Source organism: Magnolia sinica, unplaced genomic scaffold (genome assembly GCF_029962835.1).
Source record: "Magnolia sinica isolate HGM2019 unplaced genomic scaffold, MsV1 ctg280, whole genome shotgun sequence".
NCBI lineage: Eukaryota > Viridiplantae > Streptophyta > Magnoliopsida > Magnoliales > Magnoliaceae > Magnolia > Magnolia sinica.
The window spans coordinates 190,119-217,069 of record NW_026682801.1 but is presented as its reverse complement, the minus strand read 5'-3'; the positions used below and the strand labels follow the sequence as shown (position 1 = coordinate 217,069).

The window sequence follows — 26,951 nt, the reverse complement described above, 5'->3', positions numbered from 1 at the left end:
TGTCCAATATTTGGACCATGAGCAAAGCTAAAGCTCATCAGTCAGGCAGTTTGGATAGATGATTGGACCATCCACCAGTAATGTAAGTAAGTGTCATGTCCTATTATTATATAATAATAGACTATTAGGTAAGGATCAACCCCCTAAAATAATCTGCAAGTTTATGACCTACCAAGGGCAGTTTGGGAAGAAACCATGAAATAAGTACCTGAATGTTGCAAGATCTGCAGTCCAACAGGCAGAGGGGGGCCATCAAATCAACAGTCTGGATACCAAATCATGGTCCCACCAACAGAATCCTGCAGGACCCAAGACTTCGTCCTAGAACAAATAAACACATCTTGTTACTCGGAATGGGAATGCAGAACACTCCGGTCATGTAATTATTCTATCAAGTGTTTATAAACAAGCTACATGTCTGGCAAGCATGCAAAGCACAGTCAATAGTGATACATCATGAAACATACAGGCGGGAGTGGATACACAGAATGTAGAAAGCCCGGTCTTTCAAATCAATGAGGCTCAGTTGGAAACATCGGCAAAAGAACCCCTCGGCTGCTTGCATCCGTGCTCTGGTATCAAAAGCTCCGAGGCAGCTCTCTTTGGTCTCAACTGCAAACAATAAGCCAGCCCATGAGAAGCTGAGAAAAATAAATAAAGAAAAAAAGAAGAAGCATTTGCACTAGAATACATGGTAAAGAATCTCAAACCTTCTCTTCGGCCCGCTGATAGAACTGTCTCAAGAGAATATTTGTTGCCTCTGTCGAAATTACTGCCATGATTAAATGTTAGGACAGATATTGATGTCAAAGAACCCACCCGACATGGTATCAGTATGTACGAGGAGCAATGCACAAGAAAACCAAGGAACATATAAGCAGGCCAACAATTGCTACGTATTACATGATTCTTACTTTTTTTATTCTTTTTCTTTCTTCTTCTTCTTCTTCCTCTTCTTCTTCTAGTTTTTATTTTTTGGAGAAGGTAACGAAGAAACATTATTAATTAAGGGAAGGAAAGGAATTCCCAGTACTAGAAGTAATCAGACAATAGCCCTCAGTCAACTGTTCCATATTTCACATCAATGTGCATTAGCCCAAACTAACTTGAAGAACTACAAAGGTATCATATGATGCCCACTCATATGAAACAACATTTTTTTTTTCCCAACAATTCCTACGAATTACAAAGATATCTTTTGCTGGGCCTCATCAAGGGATAGGCCATGATCCTAGCCATACAAAGAAAAGGAAGAACTACAAGCAAAGGGCCTTACATATACTTGATGCCCAATTGGACAGGATTATTCAATGGGGATTATAATGGTATCTCCAGTCCACCATAGGGTCTACCACACCTCTATAAAAGTTTCAAACAACATGTGACCCTCTCATCACTCCATCACTAGCCAACGAACTGACATATGTATCCACCTCTACCAAAACACAGAGGAAAGATACATGTAAGAGTCAGAACAACCCAATGGGAAACCCCCCAAAAGATTTTGACAATATCTGCAAGATTTCACAATCAACAGCAGAGGGACTGAAGATGTAGTCCAAAGAAGAGAGTCCTTGCTGAGGCTTCAATTGAGTTCTTAATCTCTAAGTGGTTGGAGAACAACAAAGAGAGATCAACCAAGGTTTAAGATATCGTCGTAATCGATACGTATCACCAGTTTCATCCATTAACAATATGTTACTGCCCTCCCTAATGGAAAACCAGTGGTGCTCAGGCCGAATCACCCCCGACTCCTGTAGGGGTCAGCTCGAACCAGGATGATTTGGACCAAGTTGCCACCTGTACAACTTGGACCACCCAGCTGAGTGATAGGTGTGTTGGTCATCGCAGAACGTCCATGTAGCAGCTCCTATCGTGGATGACCAACTGACGAAACCACACCTCCTATCGTGGATGACCAACTGTCGAAACCACACCTATGGGACTATCTTTGCATATGAAAAATGCCCTCCCAATCCAACAACAGAAATAAAGATGGTCCATGGTTGACATTCAACAGGAAAAACTGACAGCTAAGATCATCTGCTCAATGCAAATTTCAACCATGGTCCATCTAACAAACATGACCATTGGATGGATCATCTTGATCCACCGTCCTACCTGCTACACATCAGGGATTCCCTTCCTGATCAGGCCAACGGGACAAGAGTGGACCTCCAATTCATTAGTCACATGTAGACAAAAGAAGAAAAACTAAAGGATAAATTTCAAATTTATGGTGTATACCATCTTTCTGTGGGTGTGTGAAGCTTAAAGTGCCAGATGCAACTTTTGTCTTCTATCCTTTTAGAGTTTATATCCTTTCTTCTTCTTCTTTTTGTGTGTATGGGTGGGGGGTGGGTGTGTGGAGATGCTAAATGTCACTTCATCTTCTTCTATCTTCAGAGGAGTGCAAGTAATGATCTACAATCAAGATTGATGGGTTGCCTGAGGATTGGAATGGCATGTTTGTGGAATATAACACATGTTTATGTAAAGTCGAGCCAGTCCCAGCTAAAACAACTTGAGCCCAAGCCCAACCCGGAAATTGATTAGACCATGCATGCAAGGGCCAAACCCGGCCTACGGGCCACGACACTTAATGATAGGGCTGTCAATGGGCTGGGTTGGGCCCAGCAAATGCAAAATTTTGAATAGGCCCAGCCCAAAAGCCCAGTCAGACCAGTTCCAAATCTGGCCAAGGCCCAACCTATTGACAGCCCTACTCATGGAGCTGTAGTTCATCACAAGATCGAACCAAATTATTGACAGCGTCCAAATTTAGCAATAGTGTGACCAATGTGATGGCCTCCTCTATGGCCTGCTTTTTAGGCAATGGCACACATGACAGGAACACCTGATCGAAAGCTGGATCGCGCATTAGCGCATATGCAGTAGGATTCCGTGCCCTGCTCTTGAGTAGCCTTAGCAGGGCTCCTCTGCAGAAGTAAATGCATCAACATCTCACCAAGTTATGTTTGCTATCCCATGATAGCCTCAGAATCTTCATGTTAATAATGCAGTTCTCCATGGAACTTGTGAGAAAATTTCAGGCATTGAGCATTCTTGAATCTCAGGAATTGAAACATTCAGGCATAACCCCTATATGGGAAGTCTAGTTGTTGTCTCATAAGAGTTGGAAAGGCACCCCTACATAGGAAGTCATAGTTGTTGCCATCTTTTCAGTACTACCAATAATATCCTGCACTAGTTTCTGGTCTATTTGGGATCTGATTTACATTGTTTTGTTAGTTGATCCTATTTATGGCCTATCCTCGTCCAACCTTCGGTGAGTGCATTTAGGACCAGAAAGTAGATTCAAAACATATTGAAAGCGTTCCCTCTCCTTATATGAACAAACCTGCATTTCCCTTCTAATGAAAGCTGGAACAATCATAAGAAGCATGTGATGAAAATGTAGGCCCCAACGGCCCAATTTGCAGGTCCTAAAAGAATACATCAAATCAGAAGACCCTAACCCTTTGACCAGACTCAGAGACTTACAAATAGATTCTTAAGAAATACAGCAACAGTCTAAATTCAACAAAAGAAAAGCCAAACATTAAACAGTAATTAGCTTCAATTCTCATATATATATAGATATATGGGATCCCCATACATGGTGAGCCCTGTCAGGATTGCCGAACCAAGGTTCATCTATGGAATCAAGAACAAAGGAAAACTGTCCAATTGAGGCTCAGCACCCTATAATGCCTCAATGCAAAATCCCCAAAGAACTCAACCTTGTCACTTATAGTTTTCCAAAATGTGAAACTAAAAACAACCCCATAATTCAGTAAAGGATACTTTATTGGAGGCTATAAACACAAGAGTAATGTCAATAATAGTACTCACCAAATAGTACATTTTTTAGCACTAAATTGTTGAGATATCCTTTCAAGTAAGATTGAGAGAATAAATCTTTCCAAAAAAAATAAAATGACAGAATATAACAATTATGTTAAACTGGAATGTCTTGTAAATTTATAAACAAAACTACCAAAGAATCTTTTAAGGTGGTATACAGAAAGTGTTACCTTGATTAGGTGGTGGAACAGTCCGATTATGCGTAGGATGATAGGTGGCAGGTGTTATTTTCTGAAAATCCAACAAGAAAATACTTTCAGGGCATTCACATAAAAAGAATCATCTATTTTTTTTTATTTTTTATTTGTATTTTTCATGAAATATAGGTAAAATATGGAATCATAAGAAAATATGGCATTAGCAGAAAAATGCTTTAGAAAAGAGACTATCATTCAATCCAAAGTTGACCATGTACATTAGAATGAGATAACTGCAAATTCATTATTCTGCCCAAGAAATAAATAAATAAAACAAAAATAAAAAAGAAAGAAAGAAAGAAAAATCAAGAAAATGCATATAGAATATGAGACATCCTCTAATGGTTTGGGCGTAAGCAAATGACTCGAAACTTCGGCAGTAGCATATGTGAACTAGATATTTCACATAGAATGGTAGCTGCACTTCGTAACTAGAAAGAGTTCCGTGATCCATAATGCAGTTTCAAGAGGTTGACCCGTATTAACCAATTTTCAAGCAAGCATACATAGAGGAAGGAATCTTTATAGTAGAAGCATGGGGAAACTCCCTATACTAGAGCAACCATGCTTGCATTAGGACACATGGACACTTTGATCAATCGATATTGACCATCCATTCAGTCCATCCTACTCTTCATAGGAGACTCCATGTTCTTCCTCCCTCCCTCCGGATTCTCTAGAGGTAGGGGGAAATTCCCTATACTAGAGCATCAATGCATGCATTAGGACTCGTGGACACTTCGATTAATCATTATTGACCCTCCCTCCCTCCGGATTCTCTATAGTAAAGGGATGGGAAAGCTCCCTACACTAGAGCAACCATGCTTGCATTAGGATGCACACACATTTTGATCAATCAATATTGACCGTCCATTCAATCCAGCCTACTCTACATGGGAAGGCTCCACCTCTCCCTCCCTCTTTTCTTTTGAGAATTGAGGAGGCTCCATATTCAATCCAGCCTAACTTGTTCTCACTCTTAATGGAATTCAGAATCTCCACTAACAATCAAATTAATCAAATGGAAAGAACCAATAGGTTATGACTTATGAGCACGAATTTGACAGAATTCGGTTATAATCAAATATCATGTTCAAATTCGCAATTCCACGTAGGGCCATACTTACAAAACAACTATAAAACCTAGCCTTTCTAACTCTAAAACACTCCCAACTCAACTTACTATCTTACTAGGATCTTCAAAAACCTATTACATCCCAAAAACAGACTAGCATTTGAATAAACTTGTCCACAAATAAAAATTGTCAATACCTTCCAACAATCAACTTGATCCTATTTAAAAACCTACTAATAAGCATAGGGATTTAACTTGGGAAACAAGTTCCCTTTGCCCATTTTAACCAACTTTGACCCAACCACTAGTCCAACCATGGTTAGTTTTAACTCTAGGACCCAACAAGGAAACCTTTTCTGAATCATGAGTTACCAATTTGCCTCTTTCAGGGCCCCACATGATGGCATCAACCTTATTTTCATAATGACCGAATAGTCATTGGTAATTTGATTATAACTTCCTCGATTCATGTCTGAGTCAACCTTGGGCCCCTAGGGAATGTGACTTGGTAGACTTCTCCAATGGTAGCAACTTTGTGTCAGCCAAACGTTTTTTGAGCCATCAACTAAAGCCATCTTCTTTGGTGAAAAAAACACAATTCCATTCTCATAATCTTGCATAAAATGCATGCCTTCTGAGTTCTAAGGCACACATACACAGAACCATCAAACCATGTCACCATCATCTTGGGCTCGCTTTTCAACCTCTTAATATGTGTTTTGTTGGACACCCAAATCTGGCCTGCATCATTTGACCCTGGAGGTGAAGACCGTACGATATATTGCCCAAAACTTCCAATATCATATTTGGATGATGCCAAAGTCAAAAGTTTACATAAAGGAAATTCCTGTAGGTTGTAGGTGGAGTTTAGAGGTGATACACCCATAACACATCATTATTGTTTAAGAGAAGAGGGAATTTCCCAATATTTGGTGAATTTCAATCAAGAGTTCTCAGTGGAAAATACAAAAGGTTATGATCAAGAAGAAAACTATCCTTGCAGTATCTTATGCAGCAAATCCCTATTTCTACTGCCTTTAAGCAAGAGGTGCATTTTGGGAGGTGGCATTAGCGTAATGGCTACTAGAATCTTTTCCCTTCTCTTAGCATGTTGGAATCTTCCTTTTATTGGTTCCAATGTGGGTTTGGCTGTAAGTAATGCAAGGGCATTTTCACACTGGGCTCGACTGGGGTCGCTTGTGGGATGCAGGGGCATACTCGGGGTGGGTGACCCATGCGATTTGGGGCCCACGGGGGAGGTCTCGTATTCAAGACTCCTTACCAGGGGTGATTAATGCGTATTTCATACCGGGCTCGAGTGGGGTAGCCCGTGGGATGCAGGGACACACTCGAGGTGGGCAACCCATGTGATTTGGGGCCCACGAAGGGGGTTCGACCGAGGTCCTAAACCCATGAGATGTGAGGCCTGGGCTATGAGATAAAGGGATTAATTCGCCATACTCTAACAGTTCGAGCTTTTAGAGCAAGTGGTTAATTGTCTTGCATTAGTAAGGCCTTCTACTTCCTACATGGGATCATCTGATTCTATCTGCAAGTGGTTCCAATACCTTCTCCAGCCTTCCTGTAACTGGTTGTGGATGGCACAGGAATAGTGTTTTCTGAATTTTGAATAGGGGACAATTTTTCACATTGTTATCTATTTGTGAGCTATGGGGCCAATGAAATAGGTGGAAGGTGCAAGAGTTGTGTAGGGATAGCTATGTGGATAAGGGCAGCACAAGTATTTCTAGCATTCGGGTCACTTATATTGTTCCTAGTACAACAAGAGATGGAGTAGAAGTTCTATGAGAAAAAGGATTCAGGGGGAGGATCATTTTACTTCAATATCGGACAGTGAGACTAGTATGTATTTTCTAAGCGCACGTTTTAAAGAAAAATAAACAATTTATTTGATAATAATAGGTGGAGATTGTCAGAATCTTACTTCGTGAGGAAGGGGAAGGTGTTTCTAGGAATAACCAACATTTTAGTCCTTCTCAAGCTTCTTTTTTTTAAGAAACAGCAGAACTTAATAAAGATGTAAAAAAATAATGCAATAGGGAGAGAATCTCCTATCATAAGACATTGAAGGGCTACATCTCTGCAAGATTGTCTACTACAATAGTCTTCTCCTTGCACATTTGAGAGAGAGAGGAGAGAGATGGTCTCCTAATCTCTTTGACTTCCTACACCCAAAGAGCGAAGCGCCATGGGTAGGCGCCAATGGAACTCACCCATCTGATTACATTAGTAGAATCCCCTTTGATAATAGCTAAGGGAGCTTGAAGACAACTGGGCCCTAACCTCTATTGCGTTGGAATCCACTATCCCAATAGGGCCAACATAAGCTCTGCAGGTGATACCATGCCCATCTCTAATAATTCCTATACAAGCCAACCCAAGATTGCCTCCTGAGCTTTGTTCAAAGCTAAGTTGCCACATTCCTGGTGGTGGTGGAATCCAAAACTAGCGAGTGAACTTCAATCTGGCAACTACCATCTCAAATGACTAGAATCCAACCCCTTCGCAGTGACTATGGAGTACCAATGTGAAAGCCTTCCCAAGAAGAGCCCAAGCAAGATCTTTTATCTAACCCTCTCAGCAATTTTATCACTAATCATGGCTTTATTTTTGAAAGCACGATTATTATTCTTGAGTAATAGTTCATCTCCTAGAAAGATAGCAATTGACTGCACAATATATATCCTAAGACAGAGAGATGGCTCTCTCTTCCGAATAGACAAATTATGTATCAGGATCAAGGTAAGACATTCAACAGCACTTGCCCATTACCTCTCTTCCCAACAAATTTGTCCATTAATATAAACCACAATTAATTTAGGAGAAATGCCAGCTCCTCCCTTCAACCTGTGGCTAAGATGGGAATTGAATAGTAGACTTTAATGATGCTACAACTGCATGCAAGTATATGTAGGGCCATCTAGTTGCAGAAGAAATGAATTGGAGGCTTTCCAAAGAAGTAGCCTTCCGTTACCTAGGTTGGGTCTTAACCTCAATTCATAAGCTTGCAAGTCAATGGATCTAAAGCAAGCTATGGGTTATCTTCCTTTGTTTAACATTATGTGTTAGGATTGTGTGCCCTGGAAAGCCAATGCAAACGTTATGCATTGACAATGTGTATTTTGACTATTGGCATTGATGATCGTGACCGTAGATCGTGATGACCTAGGGTCTTGTATGGACATGTTATCGATGACCATCCTGTGTGAGGGGCTGATGAAGATTCAGGATGTAAGAACTCCATCAGGCTCAACAACGAATTGGTGCCTTTTCCCTACCCACATAGGATGTATGAATATTCTATACATATAGGATCTTGTGATTAGACCCGTTGGATGCTTGAGTCTCTAGACCAACAGTCCCATCATACCTGGACTGAATTGGCTTGTGTATGTACTAGCTTTAACTAATCCTTATACCTAAGGACATACGAGGAGTTCAAGTTCTTAGTGTAATGTACTTAGGCTCACCACACGGAGCCAAATAGTACTGGTTCATATGGTGTGGTCCATATGATGCATTAAGGGATCCATTGTTTGCCTAAGAACACTCGTGCAAATCGAACCGATAGAACCGCGAAACCGGACCGAAACCGATCAAACGGTCCAATTTGGTCCGGTTCCAGACTAAACCGGTTCCGGTTCCAAAAATCAAAGAACCGTTGGATACGGTTTGGTTCCGATTTAGGGGCATGTAGAACCGAACCGAGCCGTGAACCGAACCGTGGATGAAATATTTCCATCATGATGGGGTCCTCTGTACGTACGGTGTGGATGAAATATTTCTATCATGATGGGCCTTGGGAAGGTTTCAACTATAGGAGACATTACCTCCACCGTTTCCTGTGATGTAGTCCCTAGATGGATGGTGGATATAAATGCATCTCCTACCAATTGGGTTGGATTTTAAAAAGCCTAGAACCGTGGAACCGATCCTGAACCGAACCGGTTTTAGGGTGCTAACGGTCCGGTTCCGGTTCCGAAAATCCTAGAACCGTTAGGAACGGTTCGATTCCGGTTTCACCCCAAAACCGGACCAAACAGACCCGTGTGCACCCCTACTTATGGCTTAGATTTGGTAAATTGGACCATCCATCAAGTGGTTTTTCAATTGTGCCCAGCACTCAAAAGGTTTTAAATGTGTTATTAAACATTTTCAATTGTTGAACTTTTGTTTTAACTATTTAAAAGATTTTAATCACACTTGTTGGTAATTCCGATGGTTGAGCATCTTGTGGTCCATTGCTTGATTTGCATGGGAATCGAATCAAGGGTGGATGGCTATGGTCAATGGAGGGAGAGGGTCATTTGAGGTGCATGGATAAGGCGGGATCACAGACTTTAAATGTAGTAAGACATACAAAAGTCTGTGAGGTGGTGGAGCACAATAATTGGCATCTTTTCCTATAACCCCAACTCTTTATAAATAGATCTTATGCCAAGGGAATTAGGAGAGAGCGCCTTATACGTGCCTAGCCCCCTTAGGGTGTTACCACTAGATAGAGGAAAGAGAGAGAGGGAGAGAGAGAGAGACTTATACGTCCCTAAGCAAAGAAATACATATGTTGATCCACCATACTATGGAACTTTATATACATTGAGGCACAAAATCCTAATCACTTATTTCTCTACAACCTCCAATCACAACCAAATCAAGACCCCATGCCATCACACCTCCATGACTATGAGAACCCACCCATATATATACATATAGGAGAATGAACTCGTAGTGTCGACATCACCATAACTTACTATAGTGTTGAACTCTATGAGCCCCACCATGATGCTCAAGAGTCTCTCTCTCTCTCTCTCTCTCTCTCTCTCCATTTTGTAGATACCATGACCCAAATTACGAGCTTTGTTGTTCTTTTTGTTCTTTTGTTTGAGTTCTAATATTTTAACAGAACAAGTAATGATCGTAAAAACAATTATTTCTTGAGATGATTGCACATAATTTTCAATGTTTTGTTAATCAATTATTTGTTAACCTAAACTACTAGTACTTTGTTTCTATTAGAACTATGTGAATATTGTTTCTAATTTCCTTCATCTTTAATGTTTCCATTGTTTTATTTAATTTTGTTTTCTCAATTAAATTATTATTTATTTGTGTTCGGAACTGTCCCCATGCCCAATGTTGTCAAAATCATTATCATATCGCAAATCATAATAGCGGTTGAATCATATCATAAACTGCAAGATTTTTTGTGATTTTCTTAAAAGTACGAAAAATATAAAAAAAAAAAATTAGAAAAAAAATTAAAAACTCAGCACTCATCCTTTTGCTAATCATTATGCACCAAGTAATACCATGTCATGATAGTGTTGAAGGATTCTTATCTTTAATTCTTTTGTCTTTCAAGAAATTTTCCTTTAAAAAAAAATATACAGATCATTCCTAGTCAAGTTGGTTCACTCATCAGTGGGCCACACATGTGCCTACCGTGGCCCAAAAGTCAAGTTGGTCCACTCATCAGTGGGCCACACATATACACCAAATGTAAACCATTAGTCAATTTATTTCCACCTATTTTCATCATACACAAGTAGCCCACTGTACGACTAGGCCAGCATACCTTTGGGTCAGAGGATGATCAAATTCGAGCCCACATGATGTATGGCTGGAACTCGCTTATGTGCACCACTAATGCACGGATTTGTAAAACTCGAGAGAATGTGAGAAGGTAGTCATTGGAAATCTCTAATAACTTGAAACTAGGAGAGACAAAAACGAGAAAGTGATATATCTCTTTTCTTTAATCTGGTGTACCACACCAAGCAAGGAGCAAGTGGGACCCCAAGGTTGGCCTTTTACAAGTTAAAAGACCCTCATGGTTGACCTCATCCCAAATATGCTGAATATTAGATATCCTAGCCCCTTACAACTCTTGGGTCAAGCTAGACCAGCATGCGAGAGAAACTTGATATGTCTACCAAATTCTGACAGGATCTTGAACAGCCATCAAAGATCCTGCTATTTCTTTCCTTCCATATGCCCCACATGATTTCTAGATGAAGAGAATTCAAAAAGATTCTTACTCTAGTGTTGAAGGTGGAACCATATCACCCTTCTCATAAAATTTGCCACTGAAGAAGGGAGCAACTAGTATATTCGAAGAGATGGAAAAAAAAAAAAAACACTCAAATATCCTTAGCCACCACACAATGAAGAAAAATACAATAAATGGACTCCATGTCTTTCCAACATATGAAACACATGCGAGGAACGCCAACAAAAAGCTTCCACTTGAGAAGCACAAGAACCACAAACCTTGGAGCAAGGGGAAGCTTGAGGAAGCTAGGTTTTACAAAATTCTTCGGCCAAGAAGTTCCCATGAGGTGGAACAGCCCAAATTCAATGGTTATCCCATTTTAAGGAGTTGAACCTCACCAAACACCTTGAGGAGCTTTACCACAAATTTCTTTGATCTCAAAGTCCCACAAATTTCCTCTAAAAGACAAATTCCATGCCAGTATGCCCATCAATATTTGATAATAATCTTTAGCTAGCATATTTTTCCAAAGAGGGAATACAACTTAGGAAACCACACAACAAGATCAATGTCTCCCACCCATAAATCCTCACAAACAAATTTTGTAACCTATCCTCATCTTGAATCTCACCCCTTTGGCAAAAATTTCCTCCACCCATCTCCAAACTTGGCCATGGCCTCCCATATGAACAAGCCTCTCCCTCTTAGAACACCCCCCGAATTCCAACCTCTCTCTGTTTTCCCATATTCTCTAGCAATGACCATTCTCCACAGACCCTCATGTCGAATATTGAACCTCCATTGCCATTTTAGCAAGCCAAGCCAATGTTTTCTCTTATTCCACAAAGCCCTATTTCCCCTTCTTCCTTAGCCTTTTTAACTTCTTCCCAATTGATAAGAAATCTACACCTCTCCCCATTTGAGTTCCTTATTATTCTCCTTCGTTATTTCCTAATTTACATCAGAACTCTAAAAAACAGCCCTAATGTGCTATGAGCCTATGACAGATGAAAATACTAAGATCTCCAAAGCGATAGAATAGAACAAGAACATGTCTTATTGTTGCAGCTCAACAGTCACAGACGGGGGAGCTTTATGGATGGCATCAAGGTGATGTCATTATCTTCACCATTTTTTCAGTTAGAGCCATTACAGGCCCATAACACGTCACAATTAATCCTTATGTAACCATTTTGGAATACCTAGGTCGGGACCAACCATCAAACCATTCCAACTATGGTTGTCAATAGGTACTTGATGGACCTAACCCAATTTTAACAAGTCCAGTCCAATTTCTCAGTTCCATTTAGTAATCGGGTCCGATCCGGGTCCACCATTTGGACCCACTAAAAAACCAAGTCTACTTGGGTCTGGGTACGGTCCACCATCTTCGACCCAATTAAAATCAGATCAGTTCAGATCTAGTAATTTTAAAGTATATTATATATTTTAAATACATACTAATCTTTCTAACAATAGAATAAGGTTTGCAAGCTGTCTTAGAAATCATCACATAACTGAAATCCAAAACCAAATTTCTCCTATTCTTCCACAAAACCTCTATAAAGATCTTATTTTTCTTTTTGGCAACATTTCTCCATCTTTTGAAGAAGAAAAACATCAAACAATCAGGCATATTGAGAGAGAGAGAGAGAGAGAGAGAGAGAGAGAGAGAGAGAGAGAGATTGCATGCAGTTTCAAATTACAAAATGCAATTCATATCTACTCGTGTAAGAGAAAAACAGCAATTGGCATATATTTCTGATATGATCAGCTCAGCCTGGAAAACCCTAATATTGAATGAAGCAAAGAAGCCCTAATACCATTGACTAGAGAACTGCCCAAACCCTCACCGAAATCGAAACAATTCCGATAGTTCGATCGTAATTGCGAAACGTGAGAGAAATCAAGATCAAACATCAAAGAGAAAAAAAAGAAAATAGATCGGATGTGCTACATACGGAAGGATGAGCAGGATCCGACGGCCGTAATTGGCTGAAATTATGGGGATCGTAGGAAGGCCAGTTGCCGAGCAGAGAACCCATGAAAATCAGCTGCTGCTTCTGCTTCTGCTTCTGCTTCTGATGCTGCTTTGGAAAGAGAAGTTATAAATAGAGGAGAAGGGTTTCATTCTTCTTCTCCTCCTCCCATTTTCTCCGTCTTCTGCATGCCTGTAAATTGCCCATACCTTCCTGCTTTTTACCTTTTGCCCCCTCGCAATTTTTCGCGGGGAATGATCACAACCGTTCAATGTGGGGCCCACCCGTGATGTACTTGTGAAAAATCCAAACCGTGCATCTGTTGGTAGGCTTCATCGAAACCGTACATCAAAGAATCATTCCTGTGTGGACGCGGATTGCGTCCTACCCCCGTCCATCTCCAGCTGGAAACGGGAAGCAGCTTTGAGTGACCACCGTGATGTATGGGTCTTATCCACACCGTACATCCATTTTTTCGTATCATTTTAGTAAATCCATAAAAAAATGAGGCAGATAAAACACTCAAGTGGGCCACACCATAGGAAGCAGCGGTAATAATGATTCTCACCGTTGAAACTTTTCTAGGGCCCACCGTGATGTTTATTTGCCATCTAACCTATTTATAAAGTTACATAGAGTTGGATGAAGAGAAAACACAAATATCAGCTCCATCCAAAACTTCTGTGGCCCACAAGAAGTTTTCAACGGTAAAATTTTAATCCCCATTGTGTGGTCCACTTGAGCCTTGGATCTGCCTCATTTTTGGGTTTAGACCTAAAATGATACGAAAAAATGGATGGACGGTGTGGATAAGACCCATACATCAGGGTGGCCACTCAAAGCTGCTGCCCGTTCCCAGCTGGAGACGGGCGGGGGCAGGACGCAATCCACGTCCTTCCTCAACACGGTGGACCCCACACTCCATCTGGAAGTTTCTTGGACGGTTGTCATTCCCCTTCTCAAGTGTTCCTCATTGTTCCGGACGCTACTGACCCTGCGGTAGGTGACGTGGCCCACGATTTATCTGTTTAATCCACGCCGTCCATCCATGTTTTCAGTTCATTCTAGTGCATAATTTCAGAAATGAGGCAGATCCAAATCTCAGGTGGACCACACCATAGAAACAGTTCTTACTCTTGATTCGAATGCATCGGATCATCCTCTTCCTCAGGTTAAAAGCCATATCAGATTGGACTTCTGATGGCCGTACACGTGTTATGCTCATCTTTAATTTGCATTATCTGGCGTCTGGGCCACGCTCCTCCGTCCATGAGAAGTCCCACGATCATCCTGAATTAATGTATGGTACACTCGACTGCATGGAATGAAATCATTCTCCCTCAGTTATATAACGCTCCGGGGAATGCTCGCAGCATTGAACAGCAGCCGAGCAGAGTCGCGTAAACACTCACGTTGGTCCTGCAACATTTAAAAACTCTTTTGCCTCATATGTATTAGTTGCGAACAGCTAGCTATCTGGACCATCCAAATTACGGATCCATAGTATCCGAAGCATGTCTCGAAAATCATAAATGATCAAGAAACTGTAACCCTTATTTTCGTGACCCATTTGGAACCCTCACTACAATAAATTAATAGTGTAACCTTTTCTTATTAATAAAATCAAGTATTTAGCCCAACTAGTATGAGCATTTTTGGTAGAAAGTATGTTTCAATACAATTCTTTATTTTAAATCCTGAAAATTTATCAAACATGTGCATACCTAAATAATGAATGAAGCGAACATTGTTCTAATTTGTGAGAAGTTTTGAAGATAAAAAATTAATTTTTGATCAAGTTTCTGCAACAAGGATGATCTATCATGAGAAATTCAATTGTTTTAGTGTAAAGAAATCCAAACCTGCAGATCTTAAGGCTAAATTGCGTTGGAGCCTCGACTCCTATATTGACTTAACAAATAGATTTTGCACAGTAATCTGTGAAGTTGTATAATTTATGATAGCTTTTGGGGAAAAAAAAAAAAATTCAATTCTAAATACTTTGTATGCAAACATTCTTTCGTTATTTTCAATTCGACAAAGGGTAAAACCATTATATGGGTTGAACACAATTTCAAGATCAATAGAATTCAATAAAGTCAAGTAAGAAGATGAAAAACTCTGAAATTTTCATAAAACCGAATTGTGTGATTGAACCTATCTGACTTTAGTCGATTGATTGAAGTCAGTGTTTGATAAATCGAAGATGGTCAATTTTTGTCCAGTGACCAAATTCAAAAATTCGTAATTTGATTCGACTAATAGAACTTGAGGTTTGATCGATTTTGGAAATCCTCAAGCAGTCCCGATCGATCGAACTCATTCGATCGAAGACGACCAAATTATTCAGCAACCAAACTGATTTAATATGAACACGCGCAATCGATCAGCAAGCAAGGTTTGATGAATCGAAGGTGGCCAAAAGGTTTCCAATTAAGGTTTTTTTACTCTCACATTGCAAGAATTAAATTATCTTTGCCATTAGAGTGAGAAAAAGTCATTTTGATTAAAAGGTTTTAAAAAAAAAAAAAAAAAAAACAATCATTATAAGGACAAATCTTACTTTCCTCTTTAATTGTCCAGTTTCATTTATAGATAGCTGATTAGCCATCAGCCAGCCTAACTCTCGTGGTTTGGATCCAACGAGAGTGGGCCCTGATCATGCTTCTTAAGGTCAATGGCTTCGATTTCTTTGAAAAATTGCATCTAGGTTGGGCAGACTACTCTCAGACATTGTGCATGAGGCCCATCATCTGGTAGTCCTTGATTTGCTATTCAATTGCATGAACTGTTACGCTAACAGCTGGATTGTGGCTAAGAGGGAAGGTGGTCCCAGTGAGCTGGTAAAAGGTTTAAATGATGATGAAGATGATGATACCATTGGATTGCCCATTTATTTCGAGTCACTTTTATTATAAAGTCTGACATGATATGATGGCCCACAAAATGAGTGCCATGGATTGGATTAATATGATCACCAGACATGAAGGGCACGTTGGAGTTCCAGTCACAGGTGCCTGCATGAGAAATCGTAATCTTTACGACAACTATTTGGCTTGTTTGGTATATCCATGAAATGGAATTCGGTCACAAATGGCCTCAAATCGGCAAACCTGCATGTAGCATTCACCTGCCAATGCTTCACATCAGCTAAGAATGGCCCTACATCAAGGCAACTAAGTGCTAGTTCATATATCGGTAACGATTACCAAAGAATGAGAATCTGCCAGTAGAAAAAGAGACTTAATAATACCCTGATTGTGACTCAAAATCCTATCCTTCTCAAGCCAATCGCCACCAATAACACAAGGCAACATCACATTCTAGCCAGGTTGCATCCAACGGCAAAAATTGGCTGTAATCTCATCACCATCCAATCAAGATCAGATGAAAACAGGAATTGGACTTGCCACTTTTCGGTTCTCATACCACAAGGTACCCCACCATTAGGATGTGGGGTAAAAGACGGATGAACATCATATACATTGCAAGCAATCAAAAGCTTTTTCAACAACACCTATTTTCCCAAAAGAAAATTTTAAATGACTATCTAAATATCCAATAAGAAGCTCAAATATAGCAATGGTTTAACCATGTAGAAAAAATAATCAGTGCAGGTCGGTAGACTCGCCAAGATCTGAAACAAACAAAGACTACCAACTGGTGAAAAGAAAACTTTCTAGATAACACAAAACTACCACCTCCATGGCGACATTAAGAAAGGCTGGAGCTTGCTGGCCCAGCACCAAAACCACCACCTCCACGGCCGAAGCCCGGTCTTCCACCAGGACCCTACAAGTTTCAAAGACTGCCAATTAGAAGGGAAAAAATATGGATGAAGAAAAATTGAAGCTTGGAGACCCACTCAACAAAACATAAGGAAGCATTCAGAAATCACCCAAACTATCATGTAGACTAACATGTGCATCTTTCATTACAAAATACAATTGAGCAGCACCCCATGTATCTATAGAAAGTTCCGATAGTAACACTACTTTCAGCATGGTCCCCCATAATGACACAGGGTCTCTCATAATAGCAACACAACCGAATACAGGAGCGCAGCTCAACAAGATTGGAACTTAAATGCTGCCAAATCCCATAAGGACAGCTGGCAATGAGACTTACAAAGACCACCTCTGTTTGTGCACTGGTTGAGATTATTTTTTTTCAAGAGCAACGAAATATTGTGTCTGACCAAAATGGCAGGTGATGATTTTTTTTATTATTATTTCCAATTGATGAAATTCTGAGTTTCCAACTGGCATGTGAAGTGACATTAGTGTGTCTAATCAGTGACAACAACGAGGATTAACGAAATTTTAATTCAGGCCACTGGGTTATTGTTCAAAGTTAAAGAAGCATTAAGTGTAAAGAGTATCTTATACATGTGAAGTATGCCACTAATAAACCAGCAATGGTGATTATTGACATGATTTTTACTTAAGTAATATACATGACCAACCACCTACAACTGATTGTCAGCTGTCTTCCGTAGCAACCCATTTTTACAAGCATTTTCCCCCAGGTCCGAAGGCATAAAATGACAAAATGTGGGCGATTATATAAGCTGATGGAAGGCACACTGCACAATTAGCTGTGGGGGCATTCTTATTTCACTTGAGAATTGGAGTAGATAAGCAGGAAAACAGAAAGCCAGCCTCAAATGACTAGAAGATCAGTTTTACAAAAAACTACCATTATTTGGTGCTGTTGAAATTTTAATACCCCTAATGGAATACCAACCATTAATGACTGTGGTTGAGTGAAAAGAAGTTCTAAGAAGTCTTCTTTCAAGTCCCTTTTACAGTGGAAGTAACAGTCTAAAATCTGCACTCTTTTTGAAACCTTGCCTTACTCAGAATGTTCAAGTAAGAAATACAGGAGCTATGCCTAATTTAGTTTTGCACAATTTAAAAATTGGTGGTGACTCTTCAAACGCACATATGTAGTTCCAAGGCAATCCAGATCATCCAAATTGCTTACCCAAATGGAGATGGAGCATATACACACACCAAAAAAAAAAAAAAAATGCACTGAGAAGATAATATTAACCATCTGATTTTTCCCTTCAAATTTGGACCCACTCATTATTTTACTTTTAACCATCCATTTGATAGCCACTAATAGGATGGTTAGGATTGCCTTATCAGTGTGATTTCAAATGTTAAGCTCCATGCACACTAGGACCCACAAATTGGGAGGCCTGGATAGCTGTACATCAGTGGAGGAGAATGGGTTACCAACAATTTTCAAATGGAACAAAAGTAAAATAGGAGTCTAGCCCTGGTTAAAGATGTGCAAAGGGAATAAATAGACATAGGAAGTGTTCTGGTTAGAAGCTTAATGAGCCCAACCAAACCAAGAAACTGGATGTGCGTGTGTGTGTGTGTCAGTTTACACAAAATCGGAGTTAGAAATGCAGGTAGGTTTCATCTGAAAAGTACTTTGTTGCTGTTAGGGTAACCATATAAAGTTAATAGTGCATATGACCACAATTTGTGTAATGTGCTGCCAGAAAACTAATGGGTACTCTATTTCATTCCATTGCTGAGGAGCAATCCAAAAAGAGTGCCATTAAGCTACCATCCTAAATCGGATCAAAAGATTTACAACCCAACCAAGCAAAACACAAAGGAACCAAATTTCCATGAAATATGTCTTCAAAACTTTTTGAAATCTGAATATCCATGCAATTAGAATACCACAACCACTTCTAACATGAACATGATATGGATATACAACCCAAAGTACAAATTGATACAGTAGAAATCAAACATAGTCACCAACGTCTTTACATTATGAAACATGCTCACACTTCTGATGAGGGGACCAGATACATTTGCAAGGCATTGCAGAGCAGAGCAAAGCGTAACCTCCAGGATATCAACATGAACCAGTTTGATATCACTGAACGTAATCATTTGCTGTTTTGTGGCATCAGAGAGCATGGGAAACATGAAAAAATCATGGAAGAGTGGCTGATGGCAGTGTGTTATCAAGCAGTCAAGTCACAATCAATGCAGTGGACTAATTGCTTCTAACTGGTAAACTAGAACGTATATGGGACTAAGAATCGGACATCGTAATGAAGCACATGACCATGAAGCTAGTTAGGCCAAAGTAATGGTTTATGCATTGATATCGCACCATTGAGATACAGAAACTTATCCGTATCGCACAGAAAATATTGCATCCTGTATCGGGGAATGTATTACCATATTGAGGTAAACAATGGGAAAACATGGGGAAAATTATTAAACATTGAGGAATTTTTCAATGAACCTTCAAGAGATGTTACAGAGACATGATTAAACACTTCGAACTCAAAACATGACAATTTTATTTATTATTATTTTTTTTTGAAGACACAGGGTGTCCCCACCTCTTTTTTGAAGTGAGACTAATCCCTGCGGATACACGCAATCACCCACAACCATGTGTATCGGGTAAAGCCAAGGAGGGGAATCGAACCCTCACCTATAGGGAGCAAACCTGCGGTGAAGACCATTTGCCCAAAACATGACAAATTTTCCCAAAAAATTGAGGACATGGGGGGTTTTTCAATTTTTGTGAGATGTCATTGCACTACCTGAGTATCGACAATACCATTGAATGTATGGCTGATACAATGGACTTTTTCCTGGAAATATTGCAAAAAATATGTGATAATTGCAATATCTCATGAGATACAAGGGAATTTTTATATTCCCGCTGTATTTTGCATTAGGAATGTGCAATATATAGCTTCGATACTATTGGCCAATATAATACATAGAACACTAGGTCAAAGGACAAACTACTAAATCTAATTAACAGTGGACAATAACGTATATATTTATGTTGTAGCAAGAGGCATTAACATAACCAAGGATAACCTACAGTGCAATAGCCTAAAACCATGATTTAGAATGTGTTCTACTGTCCAAAGGATTGCTTCATTCAAAACATAAAGCATCATCATCATCATCGCCTTGTCCCATCTATTTGAGGATGACTTCCCAAATCCCGTTTTGCTTAACGATTTATTCACAACACTTTCCAAAGCCTTCTTTCCAATTTCGTAATTCTCTTTCATGTATCAATAAAATAGAAATCAAACATTAATCATTAAACATGAAGATTTTTTTTAGTTATTGGATGATGCAGTATTTTATAAAATGACATTTAATGATGAAATGAGATCCAGATAAACATTTTTCTTTTTAAGCAGCAACAAATGGTTTAATAGTCTCCGAGTCTTTCGATTCATGCGAGGGAAGAGAACAAGGAAAATTTAGCATGAAACCCTAGTGCAAGTCAGGCTGTAGGCAAAGAGACCCTTTGGATTCAAACAAAGTTGTGTCAAGACAAGTTGTCCAGATAGAGAACTTGTTCATGGTTTGTCAAACCCTTTTTTTTTTTTTTGCACAAGAACCTAGAAATAAGGATTACTAATCCCCAGTGTATGACCATTAGCATGGATTGCCTGTCTTTGCTAAATGGTGGAATTACTTGTCCCTAGTTCGATCCACTTGAGGCACAGTTTCTACTATGCACATGCCACATGTAACCATCTAAGTTCAAGCGCCCCACATGTGGACATGTGCCACCATCAATCTTTAAGCACCCAACATGTGGCACAAATGCTCCATATGCCATTTGAGGATGTTGAGATGGATAAGTGGCAAAACAAGGAAGGATAGAATTAGAAATGAATGCAGTCAAGGGAACTAGAGAGTATCACCAATATGTAATAAGATGAGGTAAGGTAGACTTTGATGGTTTGGTCATGTGTAACAGAAACCAAGAATCGGGCCAGTTAGAATGAGTAAGTTTGTACAAGTTGAAGGCTCTAAAAGGGTAAGGAGAAGGCCCAAAAGGACGTGGATGAAGAAAGAAAATGCTCAATGACCTATGGTCTAACTAAAGGTATGGCGATTGATAAATTGGAATGATGGAATAGGATTCACTGGTTTGACTAAACGTATGGCAACAGATAATGTGCAATGATGGAATAGGATTCACATGGCCTGTAGCCAACCCTAATTAATTGGGATAAGGCTTAAACGATGATGATGATGATGATGACGACACCATCCACGTTAAGCTCCCCACATGTGACGCAATCCACCTTCACTCCATTTTCCCATTTTCCAAAGTATTTGACAAATAAGGCACAAAATAACTAGTCCTAACAACATGGCTAGGATAGCTTGTGCCAACAAAAGTAGTCCGTACAACATGTCAGGACACAACTTTGCTTGAATCCAAACAACCTCAAAGAGGTAATGATTTCCCAATGCTCCTATTTCATGGGTGTTTAGGGTTGGTTCACCAAAGACTAATCGTAATACAAAGCTTCAATTTTGCAGAATGTGGTGGGAGGGGTGGAAGAAACAGTCAACGAAGGAATCATCCACAAAGTCTGGGATGGAACTTGTAAAGATTTTGAAAGATTTATGGAGCAATGAAAGCACACTAAAACAAATTTCCCCTAGTCTATTTCAGACGAGGATAGACAAAGAAGTGATGATTTCTCAATGGTTCAACCTCATGGGTGAACGGAGGTGTTTAACTCCAAACTTTCACAAGAATCTTAACGATGAGAAAATATGGGCATTCATTACTCTCATGAAAAGGTGAAATAGTCGATACCTGCGCATAGGAGCAAGAGATGTATTGAAGTGGGGATTTGAGGAGAAAGAACAGTTTTGGTGAAGACCATATATTTTGCAATCATTGAAGGTCCTTCCAGCGTGAAGGCTCATAGCTTAGGTTTGGCTCTACTCACATACCCGCCCCCTAGGGTGTTCACCATCGGCTACTTGCAGAGGAGAAATATCAAATATGCCAACAACTAATGGTGTACATAGAGGTGTACACGAGTTGAACCAAGTCGAGCTTGGCACAGCTTGACTCGGCTTGGCTTGGTCCTCGAGCTTGACTGGCCAGCTCAGCTCGGTCCTCGACAAGGTGTCCCGTATCAGTATCGGTTGGTTTAACTGTGACCTCCTAAACGGTTACGTATACGGGGTCGTAACGGCGATACGAGGGCATAACGGCCCGTAACGGCGCAATTTTTTTTTTTTGCCAAAAAAATATGAAAAAATATGAATTAAATCCGGAATATTCTAAGCATTCCAAATATGCATTCATTTATAAATTGGAACATGTTTATGGTGGTGTAACGGTCCACTCTTTGGTGAGAAGCTGTATCGGACTGTCTGATTAATTTTTGAACCAAGTAACCTGAATTTGACTACAAAATGTATATATTTAATTTTCTAAATATCTAATTTATATACTTAACAATTTAATATCTTTCTCCCAGTAGTTCTTTAAAAAAATGAAATTAAATTCAGGTAGATGGCGTTGCCAATTTCGGGCTGACTTGGAGGACCAATCTATGCCCCAAATTAACCTCAAATTCATGCAATTTATTGTCATTATCCCACTTATGTATTAGTGGACATTTATTGGATAGTGAATCATGAAAAAAAAATCAAAAGGCCCTATTTTAAAAAATAAGAGTACACCAAATAACAATTAAAAGTATTCAAATAATTTGATTTTGGCATTGTGAGTTAGCAATTGCAGTTTATAATTTAATTGGTAAATTTTAAGTTAATATGCCTTTGGTACAATTTTTTAAGGCCCCAAATTAGGTGGGACTCGGATTGTGAAGTGTAGCACACATGTCAAAGTTTTTTGGGCCCCACGCATGATGAATGTGTTATATCTAAACTGTCCATTCATTTGACGAGATCGTCTTAAGGCTTGACACGAAAAATAATACAGATCTAATTATCAAGTGGACCACACTGCAAAAAGCAGTGGGGGATTGAACGTCTACCATTGAAAACTTTTTTGGGATCACATAACTTTTAGATCAATATGAAATTTGTTTTTCCTCTTCATTCAGGTCTTTTTGACCTTATGAACAGATTGGATGGAAAATAAATGTTACGGTGGGCCTACGAATTATTTAACGGTGAAAATCATCATCTCCGCTGCTATTTTTGGTGTCGTCCAGACGATCTTTGGATACGATTCATTTTTTAGGTAATGCTCTAAAATAATATTTAAAAATAGATGAACGGTGTGGATATAATAAATACATCACCGTGGAGCCTATAAAACTTTGATCTCCTTTGAACCGTTCGTACAACTCGGAGCTCGAGGAGTGTCAGCGCTCGTCTCAGCGTTACACGTACCTACAGCAGCTTACGCTGCCCAAAAAAAAAAAAAAAAAGGAGAGGAAAACCGAAAAGAAAAAAGAGGGAAAGAAGAGAAGAAAAAAGAGGGAAAGAGGGATAGAACAGAGAGAGAGAGAGAGGGAGAGAGAGAGAGAGAGAGAGAGAGAGAGAGAGAGAGAAGAAGAAGAAGAAGAAGAAGAAGGAGAAGGAGGAGGCCGCAGCCGCAGCCACAGCCGCAGCAAGGCCGTAGCAGGCCGAGAAGAGGAAGAAGAAGAAGAAGAAGAAGAAGAAGAAGAGAGAAAGAAGAAGAAGAGGAAAAGAAAGGAAAAAGGTAAGGGTTTTTTATTTTTTTTTCTATTTCTTTTTTTTTTTCCAAGGCCCATAACAGCCGTTACGGGTCAGTAACGGCCGTTACGCCCGTAACGGCCGTTACGTGTACAAAAAAGGGACTCGGCCGATACGGCCCCGTATCGCGTAACGGGTACCACCGTTACCGTTACGTATCGGCCGTTACGGCCGATACGTAACCGTTTTGGGACACCCTGATTGGTGCTACAAGCAGCTCGGGCCAATTCGAGCCGAGTTTGCCTGTGCAGCATTTTCACAAACACATGGACTGCACCTTCAAAACCTCATTGTATGTAAAACAACTACAGCAGTTTTATAGGTATTTTATCAAACACCTTGTAAGCAACATAAAAATCAAGAAAAAATGGTATTTTTTCATATACATACCTTCCTTACCACCAGCCACACTTCATTGAGTCATTTCATCAAACACTTGGTGAGCAACAACAATATCAAAGTAATTTGAACACAGATATGAGAGATTTTGGAGAGAATTACAGGAAGAGAGGAATGGCATCTGGAGAGAATTACGGGAAGAGAGGAATGGCATCTGGAGAGAATTACAGGAAGAGAGGAATGGCATTTGCAGCCGGGATCAGTCATTACCATTAAAGTCGACTCGGTTCGTAAGGGGAGAGTCAACTCGAGATGATTTGGGCACTGGCCGCGAGGGTTAGGGTTGAGCGAACGGGTAATGGGGTAAGGTTTTTTTTTAAAAAAAGCTATATATACTTGACTCAAAAATCAAACCGAGTTGATCCGTGCCGAACCGAGTCGAGTCGAGTCGAGCTAGGTCCAACTAGGACTCAACTCAAAATGTTCCGAGCTCATTAAAACCGACTCGACTCAGCTCGAACACAGCTTCAATCTGAGTCGAGTCGAGCTTTTTCGAGTCGATCCGAGCGAGCTAACGAGCTAACTCGACTCGTGTACACCTCTAAGTGTACATTGTCTACCTTTGCAACAAAGAAAAATTTATTATTGCATTGTGATTCTACAGGAATTATGGTATTGATTCTTCTCTTTTGGGATTTTTTTTAATGATCAACAACAAAGAGATTTTATAAAAAGACCCAAATGTCAGAAAAGCAAAATGGATAGAAGTAGCTGATCAAGAGATCAAAGTGACCCCTAGATCATGGCGATTGATGCCAACCGATCCCACCCAAAAGTAAACAAGCCATTTGACTCTTAGTATAACTGTTAAGACAGCAGAACATATGCAATTAAATGTGCAATTATTCCACTCCTTCCAAATCACCCATAAGACTGCCAAGAAGCTCAGCTTCTCTTTTAGGATTGTTTCGGCAATACAAGGGACGATTCAGGCTTTCTTTCAAGAAAGCCATTGACAGGGGCCTGGGGAGAAAGAAGAGAAGATCTCTATGGCATCTCTCTTATAGTTGAGGGCATTTGATTGTTAGAAAAAGAAAGAAATAACAAGATGTTATTAACAATGCAGAAGCGGTAGCCAAGACTTTTCAAAATGCTAAAGAGAGGTTGCCTTGTTAAGCAGGGGGTTCCCAATCCTCTGAAGGATATAATCAGGATAAAACATAGGATTGTTGTGGAAGTTGATTTTATTGGCCTTAGATGTGATGATTCGTCATCATCCTCCCATTCCTTTGTCTTCTTCCCGTTTAAGCTTTAATAAATCTAGTCACATTTGGAAAAAAGGAAAAAAAACACAGATTTTAATTTTTGATGGATAACCAAAAGGAGAGAAAAATATGACAGGGGTACTTATTTCCCAATAAATAAAGAAAAGCAAGTTAACCCTTTTTCCACCTAAAGATCACACCAACAAACAACGAAAACTAATCTAGAAGTTTGGACTGCAAGAAACCACAAAGACTGTTTTCTGAAAATCAGGAGTCTATGCTCCAGATTACAATTATGTTGCCTTCAGTTGGACTTGAAATAAACATAGCTGCAATCTGAAAGATACTTCCTCATTATGAATACCAAAATACACTATCAACATTTGTCATCTCAATTAAACTGATTGTCCACAGTTCAATTCATGCATCTAACACAGCCAAAACCTTTCTCTTTCCACTAGAATCAATTCAAAATTCCATGTTCTTATCCATGTATCTTAAATATAAAGCTTGCAATCCACATCAAATTTCGTTGAAAATTCTTCCATGGCATAACAATTCTAAGCAGAAAGTAATAGAACTGAAGCATTCTCCATTCATAACACTAAACAGCAAACACAAATGGTGGAGAAAATATATGAAACAAAACAGTAATCGAATTACCCTAAAAGAAGGCTGGTATTCTGGTGGAGCTCCTCCCTTGTCCCCAAACTCCCCTGGAGGCCCACGTGGCCCTCCACGATACCCGTCGCGGTCCCCACCAAACCGTGGACGGTCACCTTCAAACCGAGGCGGGCCTCTACAATTTTAAGCAGCAAAAAGATCCAACAACTCAACATCAACAAAACAGAAGAAGTAAAAAAGCAATGACCAAAAGAAGTACACATTAATTGATCTAAATACCGGGGGCGATCGCCTGGCGGGCCACCACCAAGGGGCCGGCCAGGGGGCTTCACGGATTTCTTCAGAGTGGCGGGGACGATCTCTGATGGAAGGTTGAGGTAGGTGCGGAGGAACTCGATACCGTCATTGGTTAGATACCAGTAATAGTGCATCCACGCAAAGGTCTCCCGAACATACTCCTTCGACTTGAAGCTCTGCATGAGCTTGATGACCTGCAGATTAGGGACATCTATATCCGGATGCTTTGCAAGGTTGTAGTCTTTCTTTGCGTAGCAGACGCCCTCTGAGGAATTTCAACGAACAGTTGGAAGACAACATACATTAATAAGGAAATACAAAGCACCGAGATAGACGAAAAGAAAATGATAGTAATAATACTAACCTTGAAAGAGGTATTTGGAGATTTCCTTGCGGTTTTTCTCTGTAATGATCTGAAAGAAGAAAGTAAGAATATCAGATCCATTGAAATAGAGAGAGAGAGAGAGAAAGAGAGAGAGAGTTCAAAGAGAGGGGGGATTGTGGGAGTAGAAGCTACCATTTTTGCAATGCAGAAAGGACAGCTCGCTGTCGCTGGCCTCTCTCTCTCTCTGTCTCTCTCGAGCAGCGGGGACTCAAAAACCCTAAAAGCGGCCTTTTTGTATCGGGAGTTCCCGCATTTGATACTCTGGTAGAGCGTGGCACTTGATACGCAGTCACTGGATATTGCATACGTGGCAGGCATTAACTCGATTTAAACCGGACGAGGTTGGTGAATCCCTGACTGTGGGGCTCACCTTGATGTATGTTTCTC

General features: G+C 39.9%; 2 protein-coding genes across 3 annotated transcripts; both read right to left on the bottom strand.

The window, feature by feature from the left end:
* Positions 1 to 144: 144 nt before the first annotated feature.
* Positions 145 to 13,434, bottom strand: LOC131236195 (DET1- and DDB1-associated protein 1-like). 2 transcript variants are annotated; one of them, XR_009166623.1, is made up of 5 exons: positions 13,114 to 13,434; positions 4,038 to 4,098; positions 711 to 772; positions 468 to 612; positions 145 to 321 (listed from the first exon to the last, which is right to left on the bottom strand). XR_009166623.1 is itself a non-coding variant. In XM_058233326.1 (4 exons), exons 1-4 carry the CDS (start codon positions 13,195 to 13,197, stop codon positions 523 to 525), a joined length of 297 nt encoding a protein of 98 aa, XP_058089309.1. In that variant the 5' UTR covers positions 13,198 to 13,430; the 3' UTR covers positions 357 to 522. The 2 variants fall into 2 exon arrangements, 1 of the variants encoding a protein (XP_058089309.1); XM_058233326.1 differs by lacking the exon at positions 145 to 321 and having other exon boundaries at positions 357 to 612; positions 13,114 to 13,430.
* A 3,252-nt stretch (positions 13,435 to 16,686) lies between these two features.
* Positions 16,687 to 26,797, bottom strand: LOC131236194 (small ribosomal subunit protein eS10z-like). Its single transcript, XM_058233325.1, has 5 exons — positions 26,697 to 26,797; positions 26,544 to 26,592; positions 26,162 to 26,444; positions 25,922 to 26,057; positions 16,687 to 16,923 (listed from the first exon to the last, which is right to left on the bottom strand). Exons 1-5 carry the CDS (start codon positions 26,697 to 26,699, stop codon positions 16,846 to 16,848), a joined length of 549 nt encoding a protein of 182 aa, XP_058089308.1. The 5' UTR covers positions 26,700 to 26,797; the 3' UTR covers positions 16,687 to 16,845.
* Positions 26,798 to 26,951: the final 154 nt, after the last annotated feature.